Source organism: Sinocyclocheilus rhinocerous, unplaced genomic scaffold (genome assembly GCF_001515625.1).
Source record: "Sinocyclocheilus rhinocerous isolate Xijiao unplaced genomic scaffold, SAMN03320098_v1.1 scaffold1694, whole genome shotgun sequence".
Taxonomy (NCBI): domain Eukaryota; kingdom Metazoa; phylum Chordata; class Actinopteri; order Cypriniformes; family Cyprinidae; genus Sinocyclocheilus; species Sinocyclocheilus rhinocerous.
The window spans coordinates 262,944-275,772 of NW_015626863.1; the positions used below are offsets into that span (position 1 = coordinate 262,944).

At 34.6% G+C, this 12,829-nt stretch overlaps 1 protein-coding gene across 1 annotated transcript in view; it reads right to left on the reverse strand.

Annotated features, from left to right (window-relative positions):
* Positions 1-810: 810 nt before the first annotated feature.
* The window catches only part of LOC107717275 (arf-GAP with GTPase, ANK repeat and PH domain-containing protein 3-like), a 63,774-nt gene continuing 51,755 nt past the window's right edge, over positions 811-12,829 (reverse strand). Inside the window, exon 2 of the mRNA XM_016523974.1 lies at positions 811-840. Within this exon, the coding sequence (XP_016379460.1) occupies positions 833-840 (8 nt within the window). The 3' untranslated portion in view covers positions 811-832. The remainder of the gene's footprint in view (positions 841-12,829) is intronic.

Below are 12,829 nucleotides of genomic sequence, written 5' to 3' on the forward strand. Positions count from 1 at the left end.
AATATATAATATATTATTACATGATAACTGCAATGTTTACATGTTATCATGAGTATTATTTTTTTAAGATTGTTACATTTGCTAAATATCATTCTAGTTATAAATGTCATAAATTTGAAATATTTTAATATAGATTCATAATTGAATGCAATTGCTAATCTGAATGTAATCTGTAAAACATTATATGCTATTGCTAACGCTTGCTGATTATGACAGTACCGCAGTTCAGTGATAATATCAGATGGTAATACCACAGTATTTCTGATATGCTCACAATATTTAAAAATACAAGCAAATAGAAATAACTGTCCACACAAAACACAAGAGAACATAATATTTATACAAAAAGTACCATGGTACTTACATAGCATATACCATGAAAAAAACAAAACACTGAGGTGGATTCCACAATGATGGTAATATCATGTTATTTTCTGAAGTACCTCAGTACTATTCAAGTACCGTGATATATGAATGGCACATGATTATCACATTCATATCATGGTACTTGAATGGTACTGTCAGGGACTTCAAAGAATAATGCAGCTGTATTATCATGATGTCATCATAGTAGTGGTATATTTTGATGGTAATACCACAGTACTTTTTCTAAGCCTATAGTTTGACCATGTTGTGCTCTTATAAGTGTTAAAATGACACTACATTGTGCAAATCATACACACACACACACACAAAAGCGTCCCAGCTGAACTCTTCCTTCAGGCCATAACTGCTCCTCCCCGCCTCCATCACCATGACAACATGCATCAAAATGGCCGGCCGTTTCCATGGGACCAAAAAGAGAGTGCGCCGGAATTTTAAGGACCTTCATTCAGCTCCCTGAATGAATAAGAGCTAGTCAAATCTTCACAGGTAACAAGGGTGACAATAACCTTCAGGATGAGAATACTGACATCACACTTAGTTAAGCCACTGACAAACTGGGCCAAAGTTAGTTAAAGAATGTTTCTCACCTCCTCAACTGAACACAAACTCATATATTACAGGAGAGATGAACGGCCCTCCCTTCAGCAGAGACACTGATGGAGAGTGGACAGTACTGTGATTGACAGCTGCGCGAACCAATCACAACGCCAACTGTCAGAAGGCTACAAATGACAAACCTACACAAATACGAACAATATGAAATACTGTAAGTAAAATGTTGCCTCAAAATTATGCACTACTGTTAGAAAACTGTAGTAATACCAATACTACTACTACTACTACTACCAGTGTTATTATTGTTAACTAAAACATTACTGTTAATTAAAAACCTTTTTGTCAACTGAAATAAACCTGAAATAAAATATAATTATCAGATAATAACCCAATTAAAATTAGAAACTAACTGAAATAATTGTAAAATAAAAAGTAAAATAAAACTACACGTGAAATAAAAAAATTAAACAAAAAGTTATATTTAAAAAATAATAAAGAAAAACAACAAAAGCACATAGCATAATTACTACATTAAACACAAATAAAAATAAAAATAGTAATAATTAAAAAAAACAATAAAAATTCAAAAAAACAATTACTAGAAATTAAACACAAATTTAAATAAAAATAGTACAATTAAAAAAATTAAAAAGCACATAATAGTTACTAGAAATTAAACAAATTAAAATAAAAATAGTAAGAATTACAAATTTAGAATAAAAATGACAAAAGCACAATATATAATTACTAGAAATTAAACACAAAATACATAAAAGTTAATTTAATGTTTATTAAAACTAAAAATTTAAATGTAAAAATTAATTTAGTATTTATTGATAAATACTGCAAGTATATTCTAACACAGCAAATCAGCATATTAGAATGATTTCTGAATGATCATGTGACACTGAAGACTGGAGTGAACGATGCTGAAAATTCAGCTTTGATCACAGGAATAAATTACATTTGAAAGCATATTTAAATAGAATATAGTTATTTCAAATGATAGTAATTTTTCACAATATTACTGTTTTACAGTATTTTTGATCAAATAAATGCAGCCTTTGTGAGCAGAAGAGACTTCATTAAAATATTTTTTTAAATGTATATATATATACTATACACACACACACACTGAGAGACACACACTCTCTGTATGTTAAGAGAGAGACGGACAGAAGAAGGCAGACTGTGATGTCGCAGTAGTAGAGAAGCACTCTTGAGAACGCGTGGGTGTCAAGCTTTTTAAAATGCAGCTGCTCCACCAACTTGCACACGTCACAATTCCTCTACTGCAGAGAAAATCATAGGTTTCAGTGTAACTGTGGGAGGCGGGGTAGAGAGAGAGACATATTACATATCTCTCTCTCTCTCTCTCACTCACTCACTCATCTACTCTCCAAAAACAAGCTTGTGGATTCACCTCACGTTTGTGTAAAAAAAAAAAGAGACCATATGAACACAGATTATTAAATGTCATTTTTCAGTAAGCGTAACGTGTCGGTTTTTCAGTAAGCGAACGACAAAAACCCAAAAGAGGGTCAAAGCTGTTTGGAAAGATGTTTCCCTGACAGATCACTATCAGAGGAGGAGGAGTTCACCCCAAAAATACAGCAGTTTACTCACTCTTTTATTGCTCCAAATCCATATGCTGTTATTTATATATTATATATTTTATCTGTTATATATATATATATACTGTATATATATATATATACACACATATTATTTATATAATATCCATTTAATCATAATATTTATTATAATAAACAATAATATTAGTTAATATTAATACAATATTAAGTACATCATTATAATTAATATTTACTCTGATACAAATAAATAAATAAATAATATAAAGAAATAAATATTAAGTAGCAGACATAATAATATTATTAATATTACTACAATGCAATAACAATAACCACATAAGAATTAATTAATTATAAAATATTTTAATTAATACTACTATTATTATAAATATATTACAAATATAAATTATTATAAATAATACTATTTATAAATAAGTAAATATTAAGTTGAGTGATAACTTTGCTGGTTAATTTGGTCATCTTGTTTTTGAAAGAATATGAGGATGAGTAAATGACAGAAATGTCTTTTTTTTTTTGGCGTGAACTTTCCCTTTAGGTGGGTTGAGAGATAGATAGACAGAGAGAGAGAGAGAGAGAGAGAGAGAGAGAGAGAGAGAGTAATTACTGCCTCAATTCGGCGTGGCGTGGAGGTGATCAGTTTGTGGCACTGCTGAGGTGGTATGGAAGCCCAGGTTTCTTTGACAGTGGCCTTCAGCTCATCTGCATTTTTTTGGTCTCTTGTTTCTCATTTTCCTCTTGACAATACCCCATAGATTCTCTATGGGGTTCAGGTCTGGTGAGTTTGCTGGCCAGTCAAGCACACCAACACCATGGTCATTTAACCAACTTTTGGTGCTTTTGGCAGTGTGGGCAGGTGCCAAATCCTGCTGGAAAATGAAATCAGCATCTTCAAAAAGCTGGTCAGCAGAAGGAAGCATGAAGTGCTCCAAAATTTCTTGGTAAACGGGTGCAGTGACGTTGGTTTTCAAAAAACACAATGGACCAACACCAGCAGATGACATTGCACCCCAAATCATCACAGACTGTGGAAACTTAACACTGGACTTCAAGCAACTTGGGCTATGAGCTTCTCCACCCTTCCTCCAGACTTTAGGACCTTGGTTTCCAAATGAAATGCAAAACTTGCTCTCATCTGAAAAGAGGACTTTGGACCACTGGGCAACAGTCCAGTTCTTCTTCTCCTTAGCCCAGGTAAGACGCCTCTGACGTTGTCTGTGGTTCAGGAGTGGCTTAACAAGAGGAATACGACAACTGTAGCCAAATTCCTTGACACGTCTGTGTGTGGTGGCTCTTGATGCCTTGACCCCGGCCTCAGTCCATTCCTTGTGAAGTTCACTCCAATTCTTGAATCGATTTTGCTTGACGATCCTCATAAGGCTGCGGTTCTCTCGGGTTGGTTGTGCATCTTTTTCTTCCACACTTTTTCCTTCCGCTCAACTTTCTGTTAACATGCTTGGGTACAGCACTCTGTGAACAGCCAGCTTCTTTGGCAATTAATGTTTGTGGCTTACCCTCCTTGTGAAGGGTGTCAATTATTGTCTTCTGGACAACTGTCAGATCAGCAGTCTTCCCATGATTGTGTAGCCTAGTGAACCAAACTGAGAGACCATTTTGAAGGCTCAGGAAACCTTTGCAGGTGTTTTGAGTTGATTAGCTGATTGGCATGTCACCATATTCTAATTTGTTGAGATAGTGAATTGGTGGGTTTTTGTTAAATGTGAGCCAAATTCATCACAATTAAAAGAACCAAAGACTTAAACTACTTCAGTCTGTGTGATAACCTCCCTTAGCTAGTCAAACTGGTCATCTTGTTTTGAAACAATATGAGGGTGCGTAAATGACAGAACTGTCTTTTTTTGTGTGCGTGAACTTTCCCTTTAAGTGGGTTGAGAGATACTCCGAGAGAGAGAGAGAGAGAGGAACTCTGGGAGTCCAGCCAGAGGATCAGGGAGGAGAGGGTGAGATGAGGAGCATTAGCAGGCGAGCGTGGGCTCACAGATCGTTCCTCGATGCTCTTCAGATGCTGTAGGCCGCTCCACTGCTCCAATAACAGCCCTCACAAACAAACACAGCCAGAAATCACTGCCCTACATCCACACATCTCACGCCTCAAATCAAAAGCTCCCTCTTAAAATGACAAGTGCGCAGTTTTTTGGAAATGTCATGAATGTCGCTATACTTTGATGGCACTCCATGGTGTTGGTTACGGGTCTCAGAAACATCCACCTGGCTAATATATATATATGTTTACCACTAGTTATTAATGAGATTACAAAGGTTTATTCTTTATTATTATTTATAATGTCTTAAAATCTTAAAAGAGTCTTTTCAGATCAGATATGTTCTTTCCTCTTACGTTCCACAGCAGCGACTACAGAAAAGCTCCCAAAAATAGCCCTGTAATCGGGAAGCAGCAACAGTGTAATTCTGCCTTTTCTCCCGAATCCTCTTCCTCCCACACATATTAACACACAATGAAAATGGGAACCTCAATGTAGGCCTTAAGACAGCTCTCATGCGCTACAACGTAGCTGGATCCAACCAGCAGCGCTAATTTTACCGCTAACTGTGTAGCAGGCCTGGACGTTTCTGAATAAAGGGTTTGCAAGCCCCACTTTGGGTCATTTAGTGTTTTTACATATAAAGTGATGGTGATTACTCTGCATTTAAATCAAATATACACACAGTGTCGCTTCATACTTAAGTTTGAATCCAAATGTCCTTTCAACAATCAAAAATTGTTGCGTAAACATAATCACATCATGTAATTATAGTGCATGTTTAGCACTGTGAATGGTGTCGCAGTCAGAAATAAGCCACACAAATCGACCTCTCAGGGTGAAGTTCTGAAACGTGAAACAAGATAACAAAAAAAGGCAAAAAGCAAAGCGGCTTAGAGGTTGTGATGCAGCAGTTAACGCACATGCTACAGACTCATTTGGAAGAAACAAAAATAAAGTAAAATAAATAGTTACTGTAAAATAATATAAATTTAAATAAAATAAAATAATAAAAAGATTTTTAAAAATGCTAAAAAAATAAAATAAAATAAACAGTTACAATAAAATTATATAAATTTAAATTAAAAAAATTATAAAAAGATTTTTAAAAATGCTAAAAAATAAAATAAAATAAACAGTTAATATAAAATAATATAAATTTAAATAAAAAACGAATAAAATAAAATAAGGTATTAAAAAGAAAAAGGGTATTAAAAAATAATAAAATAAAATAAATAGTTACTGTAATATAATATAAATTTAAATAAAATAATAAAAAGATTTTAAAAAATAAAATGCTAAAAAATAAAATAAAATAAACAGTTACTATAAAATAATATAAATTTAAATAAAATAAAATAATAAAAAGATTTTTAAAAATGCTAAAAAAATAAAATAAAATAAACAGTTACAATAAAATTATATAAAAAATAAAATAAAATAAAATAAAATAAAATAAAATAAAATAAAAGACTACAAATACATTTAAAAATAAGTTCAGGTAACAAAAACAAAGCAAAACAAAAAACAAAACAAAACAAAAAACAGGTCGATTATGTGAAAACAGTGCTGTAACTTGCAGATCTTTCAGAGAAACATGGCAAGAGGAACTGACAGGGCTAGACAAATGTTTAGTTATCATCTCTGAGTTTACAGATGACCTCTGCAGGCCTCACTGATCCACGAAAGAAAAACAACAGAGATGATCTTGCAATGAATCACATTTCTCAAAGGAGCCAAGCACACCACAGACTGCTAATGTTATTATGAATCAGACTGACATTACAAAGTAAACCCCGCATCTGTCTGTGCTCAAGAACTATTCTCTTACCCACGATTAAAAAGTTTCCTGAGACACTCAAAACAAATTGCATAATTCTTACAAAAGTTTTCCTGAAAGTAATACAAAAATAGAAAAAAAAAAGCTCTGGTACCTCTTACAATTTAGGTCTACAGGATTATTTGCCCATTTTATTGTCCAAAAAGTAATCATTTGAGGTATCATTCATGTCTGTAGCCTAAATGATGTGTGATACATTTCATGGTTAACACTTAGATGTAAAGGTTTGTTCAAATCACCCTGACTTAACAAACGCCACTAATAAAGCACAGTATATCCAGAAACAAGAACACTTGGCAATGGACAGATGTTGTTTTATACTCGCCCTGTTTAAAGAGCGACTAATGTTTGTTGAGGAATATTTAATATATAATACTTAAAGCTCTAAGTTAACTACAAAACACACAACAACAGAAAGGCCTATGCATTATTCAAACATTTGCACCTTTTTACTGTTACAGCACAGAAAGACGGTTAAGAGACAGAATGAACGGAAAAAAACAAAAGAGAAAAAAGTGTGGGGGGGCGGGGATGACCTTTCCTTTACCAGCAGCTACCTTCCCTTACAGCCTTATAACACTATAAGCCTTAAATCTCCTACAGAGATGGCTAATCGAGGCTTTCCATCAACCGGCATGACCTTAAACCAGTGAACAGAGTTGAATACTCAGGACTTTGCTAGGTCTAGCGCAGACATTCAGTCCAGATCAACAAGTCACACACAAAGGCAACAGATACTTCACCCTTTGCTGGGAGTTTGATTGACAGGCGATCTGACCAATCATAACGCAGAATCTGCTATTTTGTCTGACAAACAAACTAGACAGGAGAGTAGATTTAAGTAGATCTGCACAATTAAAGCACCACAGTATTATCATCTGATACGCTCACTGTACCACAGTACATGGTTCTCAAAAACATTCATAAGTTGATATAATTTAAGAGGCCATTTTTTTAACCTTCTCCAGTACTCTGCGGTTACGAAGCATCATCCAGGCTGGATCTGTGTAATCTGCAGGATGCTGCTGTGTCGTGATGCTGTTGACGACTACACACCGCTGCGTTTCGAATGTGTCATCGCTCAGCTGTATCCTTCCGTCTGATCCAAACATCTCTCACTGAGAACATGACTACTAATTCATTTTCTTTTCACCTCTACATCCGTCACTGACACGTGCACAAACACGCAGAACCAGACCAAACAGCCAGGAACCTTAAAAACAGCCTCATTAAACTGAAATCTTAAGATGCGTCCAACCAGAGACACAGTTCATCTTTCAAAAGAGAGAGAGAGAGAGAGGAAGGAAGAAAAGAAGAACAGAAGATTGATTGAATGAAAGCAAAGAAGATCAAACAAACAAATAGGACTGCATGGTTAATTTTAATAAAACCATCACAACATGGCTTACTGAAATTATCAAATCGCAAAGTACCATAATTTTACACTTGATTGAATATTTTAGAGTATAATTATTATTATATATATATGACAATATTATTAATATTATTATTATTAATAATAATATATGTATTATTATTATTTATTCTTGATGCGTTACATTAGAATTCATATATTATATATAATATTTGGCCAAATTGAGCAGCCCTATAAAATAATCAGAGCAAACATGGAGTTTTTTTAAGAAATATAATTAAACCAGCAAAAAAAAAAAAAAAAAAAAAGTCCATCAGACCCCCTTCTTGAATAAGGCGTGTATTTTTGAAATGAAAGCAGCCTTGCTGAGTAGAAGAATCTTCTTTTAAAACATTAGAAAATATTACAGATCCCAATTTGAACACAGGGCTGGGTAAAAAATATCGATATTTCGATATTAATCGATTCTCATTTTTACGGAACGATATCGATTCTTAAATCCCAAGAATCGATTAGTCTAGCCTGTTTTCAGTTAATGGACGGAACATTGAAGGGCACTTTCCATCCAATATATCACAATAAGCATTGTGCTTTGGTACTTTTTGTAATTATTATTATCATTATTATTGTCTTACTTTTTATTTTATTTTACAGAACAACAGTAAAATTACAATACTAACGTTTATTAATGTTAATGGAGTTCTTGCTTTTTCTCAACTTTTATTTTTGCGGAAACGCACAGGAAGACCTCAATGCTTCTTTTTGTTGACAACAGCAGATTTATAAATGAGTCTCATTACGAATATGTTGCACGTATTGCATTGTCACATGCCTTGTAAAAATTCATAGTAATGTGACTGAGCAACAGGCGAGTAACACTGGTTCAGCGCAGATTTTCCTCGCGCTTTGGACATTGAACTCTGGTTAACAAGAAGATCCGCCGCGAGTTCGTGCAGCGCTGTCAGAATACATGCAATTCGAGCGTGAAAACATAACGTTCTGCAGTTTATTTACTTCTTGGTTAAGGCCATTTCACGATTTCAATCATCATACAGTAACCAGCAACAATCACCCCCCTTCCTCTTCTAATCGAAGACATGCGCTGTAGTACTAAACAGTCTCTCGCTGTCGGTGCTTGTAATGATTTTTGCGTCTTTCTCGGACAGTTTAAATGCTACCACACTGCTGTGCTGACATGTTTGTTGCATTATAAAGAGTGTGCGCCTCTCACTCTGCTCTGGTTGCTATTTGATCGCGTCACGTCATTGTTCGGTACAATTTATTCGGTGTTTTCGCTTATTTCGCTTATAAACGCTTTCGCTTATTTTTTTGCTATTTTCGGCCGAATAATTTCGGCTGCCGAACATTCGTTGCATCCCTACTACAAACAACTGGGAGGAAAGAAGGAATGACTAACCAAGGAATGAAAGTAAGAAAGCAAACAAGAAAGAACAAAATGCAAAGGAAGAACAAAGGAAGAAAAGAAAGGATGGGGAAGAGGCAAAAATAAAAATTGAAAGGAAGAAAGCAAAGCAATGACTATATTAAAGCAAGAACGTATGGAAGGAATAATGAATAAATGAATAAAGGAAGGCAGGAAATATGAAGGGTTAAAGGAAAAATGACCAAGAAAGAAATCCAACAAGCAAGATCAAACAAACTGAGGGAAGGAAGGAAGCAGGGATAGAAGGAGAGAGCTTGGGAAGGAAGGAAATACGAAAGGATTAAGAAAAAAAATCAAGAACAAAATCAAACAAGAAAGGAGAAACAAACTAAAGGAAGGAAGAGCAAAAGGAAAAACTGAGAAGAAAATAAAGATAAACCAAACAAGCAAGAACAAACAAACTGATGGAAGGAAGAACAAAGGGGAAAAAGTGAGGAAAAAAGCAAGAGATAAAGCAAACAAGCATGAACAAACATTGAAGAAACAACAAAAGACTGAAAAAGGCAAGATCAAACAAACTGAAGAAAGGACAAACTAAAACTCAAGAAAGAAAGAAAAGAAAGCTCCTCCTCATACTGCTGCATCACACATGTATTAATAAAGAACCACGACTCAAACATCCAAATGAGCCTCTTTTGCTCATTACATTACATCAAACTTGATCGCACGAGTGTTTGTGATAAGCGCTTTTCCTCGTTTCCTCGCAGCACTTCACAGGAGGATTCCTGGGAACACTCGAGTACTTTGTGTCCTTTTATAGTCTCAAAGTTTTTAATGCAAAAGATCAAATTACCCTCTCGTCCAGGGACGAACCACGTTCAGGGACCGACTAGCTTCAGTGGCTCCGTTCCCAACACTCCCTCGACTACTTGTAAACAAAAAAACATCTGCTACGCTATTTAAACGGGCCAAAACGAGGACAAGGACAGAATCCAAACACAGAACGAGGTCAACAGGACGACTTTACACCAAGAAAACACGTCTACAGCCATTCCCGAACACGTATCCTTTCATGCCAGAGCTATCCCATAGTGCTTTTCTCCATAGGACCGGACTATATTTGGCCAACAGTGGCCAGTGGGAGAAAGACAGGTGTGACAGCCAACACACAGTGACTCACGGCACGTCTTTAGCCCGTTGCGGCTAATGTGCTGTGCTAATGGGAGCAAGACTGAAATATAGTCGATGGCAACGACAAACAATCAGATGAGAGACCAAACCTGGTGAGAGTCCTTGACATCAAAGACACAACGGACATGAGACACACCGTGTGAATGAACCTGCTTAGGGAAAAAATAAAACCAAAGTGGCAAGAAAACACAGACAGGGGTGTGTGATATTATCGCCTACGATAAGATTATAATTATTGCTTCAATGATGTGGAAGCTGACATTATCGAGTCACTCACTATGCAAAAAAAACAAACAATCAATGTTGAATCAATATCATATGGATCAGTGATTTGATCCTGAATGAATAAAACGTTTGAACCGGTTGAACAAATGACTCAACGACTCGTTCATGAAGACAGTGACTAGCTGCCATCTAATGACGATTTTAGTTTCTTACTTATTCATATTCATATTTTATTATTTCAAGACAAGAAAAAAAAGACAGAAAGAAACAATGAAACAAAGAAGCAAACTAGCAAGAATCTAGAAGGAAGAAAAAACAAATGATCAAATTAACAAATTATTATTATTATCATCATCATCCAATATGGGCCAATATCAATTAAAAATTAAGTATAAAATGAATCAAATTATTATTTTTATTATTTTCATATAATTATTATAATTATATGTAATAATAATTTTATATATATATATATATATATATATATATATATACACACATTTTCACATTTTTATATATAATTTATAAATAAAATGTCATTTAATAATAAAAAACAATTTTAATATTTAACCTTGAAGCATCATTTAGGCAATTGAAATTTCAGGCAAAATACATTAAAATGCTGCTTTAGGGGCAGCTTCTGTGCAACTTCTGCTGTGCAAAAATGGATTTTGGTGATACTTATTTCTTTTGATTGGTAACAGCCTATAGTGTCTCGTTACTTTATTTGAATTTATCAATTAAATGTAAGAATTTGACATAAAAGATAATGCATATATCGAATAAGGGTAGAAAATGCCCTTAAAAAGTAAAAAATGCCTTCGGAAATCAATTTAAGGTGGCAAATATTGGCCCATCACTGCTGCCAACTTACCAATGGGACAAAATATGAAATATATAAAAAGTTTCGAGAGACAGCTGTCCACAACAGACCTAAACCTGCCAAGATACCAGCACAAAAACACACTCAGCTAAATACTGTCTACTTGTTATTATCAGAAAAAATCCTAGAAAAACGTTTATTTGGCTAATTGGATATAAGAAGTATTGCAGTGTTTTAAAACCCTCCACCTGTTGAGGACGACCAGAAAGTGGCCGGTCTGATGGGTTTGCATGGGTTTAATTGATGCGCTGCTGCTGCAGAGGGAAGCAGGTGTTGTTTTAATGATGAGGGCATCTTCCGGCCAGCGCTGTGCTTTATTTTGACGATCTGCATTCTCTGCTCATTCTCTCTTTCGGCGCTTCGTGAGACATACCAATGAGTCAAGCACTGTGCAGCTGTCAAAGCTAACCCTCCAAGAGAGAGAGAGAGAGACCGAGAAAGACAGAGGCAGAGAGAGAGAGAGAGAGAGAGAGAGAGAGAGAGAGAGAGAGAGGGGGTTGGGGTGGAGTCACAATATTCCTGACTACAAGAAATCACTGGAAAAAGAGGGCCAACTGTCCATCCGTTCATGTAAATCTGAGTTTTCATTGTAAACCGTGATTGTGACAAGTGTTAGACCTTTTATAGCAATCGCTGCAGCAGGTAGCTCCGCCTACCATGAAATATCATTGGTCCAAAATTGGTCCTCCATGTAACTGTACATCAAATATCTTCTGATTGGGTGTGATTGTGTCATGCAAATGTGGACACATTAAGAATGCAATGATATTTAACATTCCATTATACTACTTTTATACTAAAAAAAAACGGGAAAAAATGAAAAAGTATGAACGACTGCAAGAATCAAGCAAACAAGCAAGAAAGAAAATCTAGAAGGAAGGAAGAACAAATAAACTCATTAACAAATGTATAATGTAAATATACTATACACTAAAAAATAAATAATAATAACAATAACAACTGATATCCAATATGGTTCAATATCAATTTAAAAATTTAATCTATAATTATATATATATATATATTGTTATGTTAATTGATATTGGCCCATATTGAATATATATTATTCAATATGGGCCAATATCAATTAACAAATATAATAAAAAAAATTATTATTATTATTATTATTATCCAGTATGGGTTCATAAAAACATTCCAACAGTATTCCACGGTCAGTTTTCAACTGCTGTCACAGTGTTTACCTTTGTGCACTAAATCTGAATCATTACATAATCTGATATGTAATATTTCCAGGCCTATGTGTTTGTGTAAAAAAAAAAAAGGTTTCCCTCAATGCCTCTTCAAACCACCTTGACAATCAACTTACATTGAAGACATTTTGCACTTCACCTTAATTTTCAACATTCACCCATTAT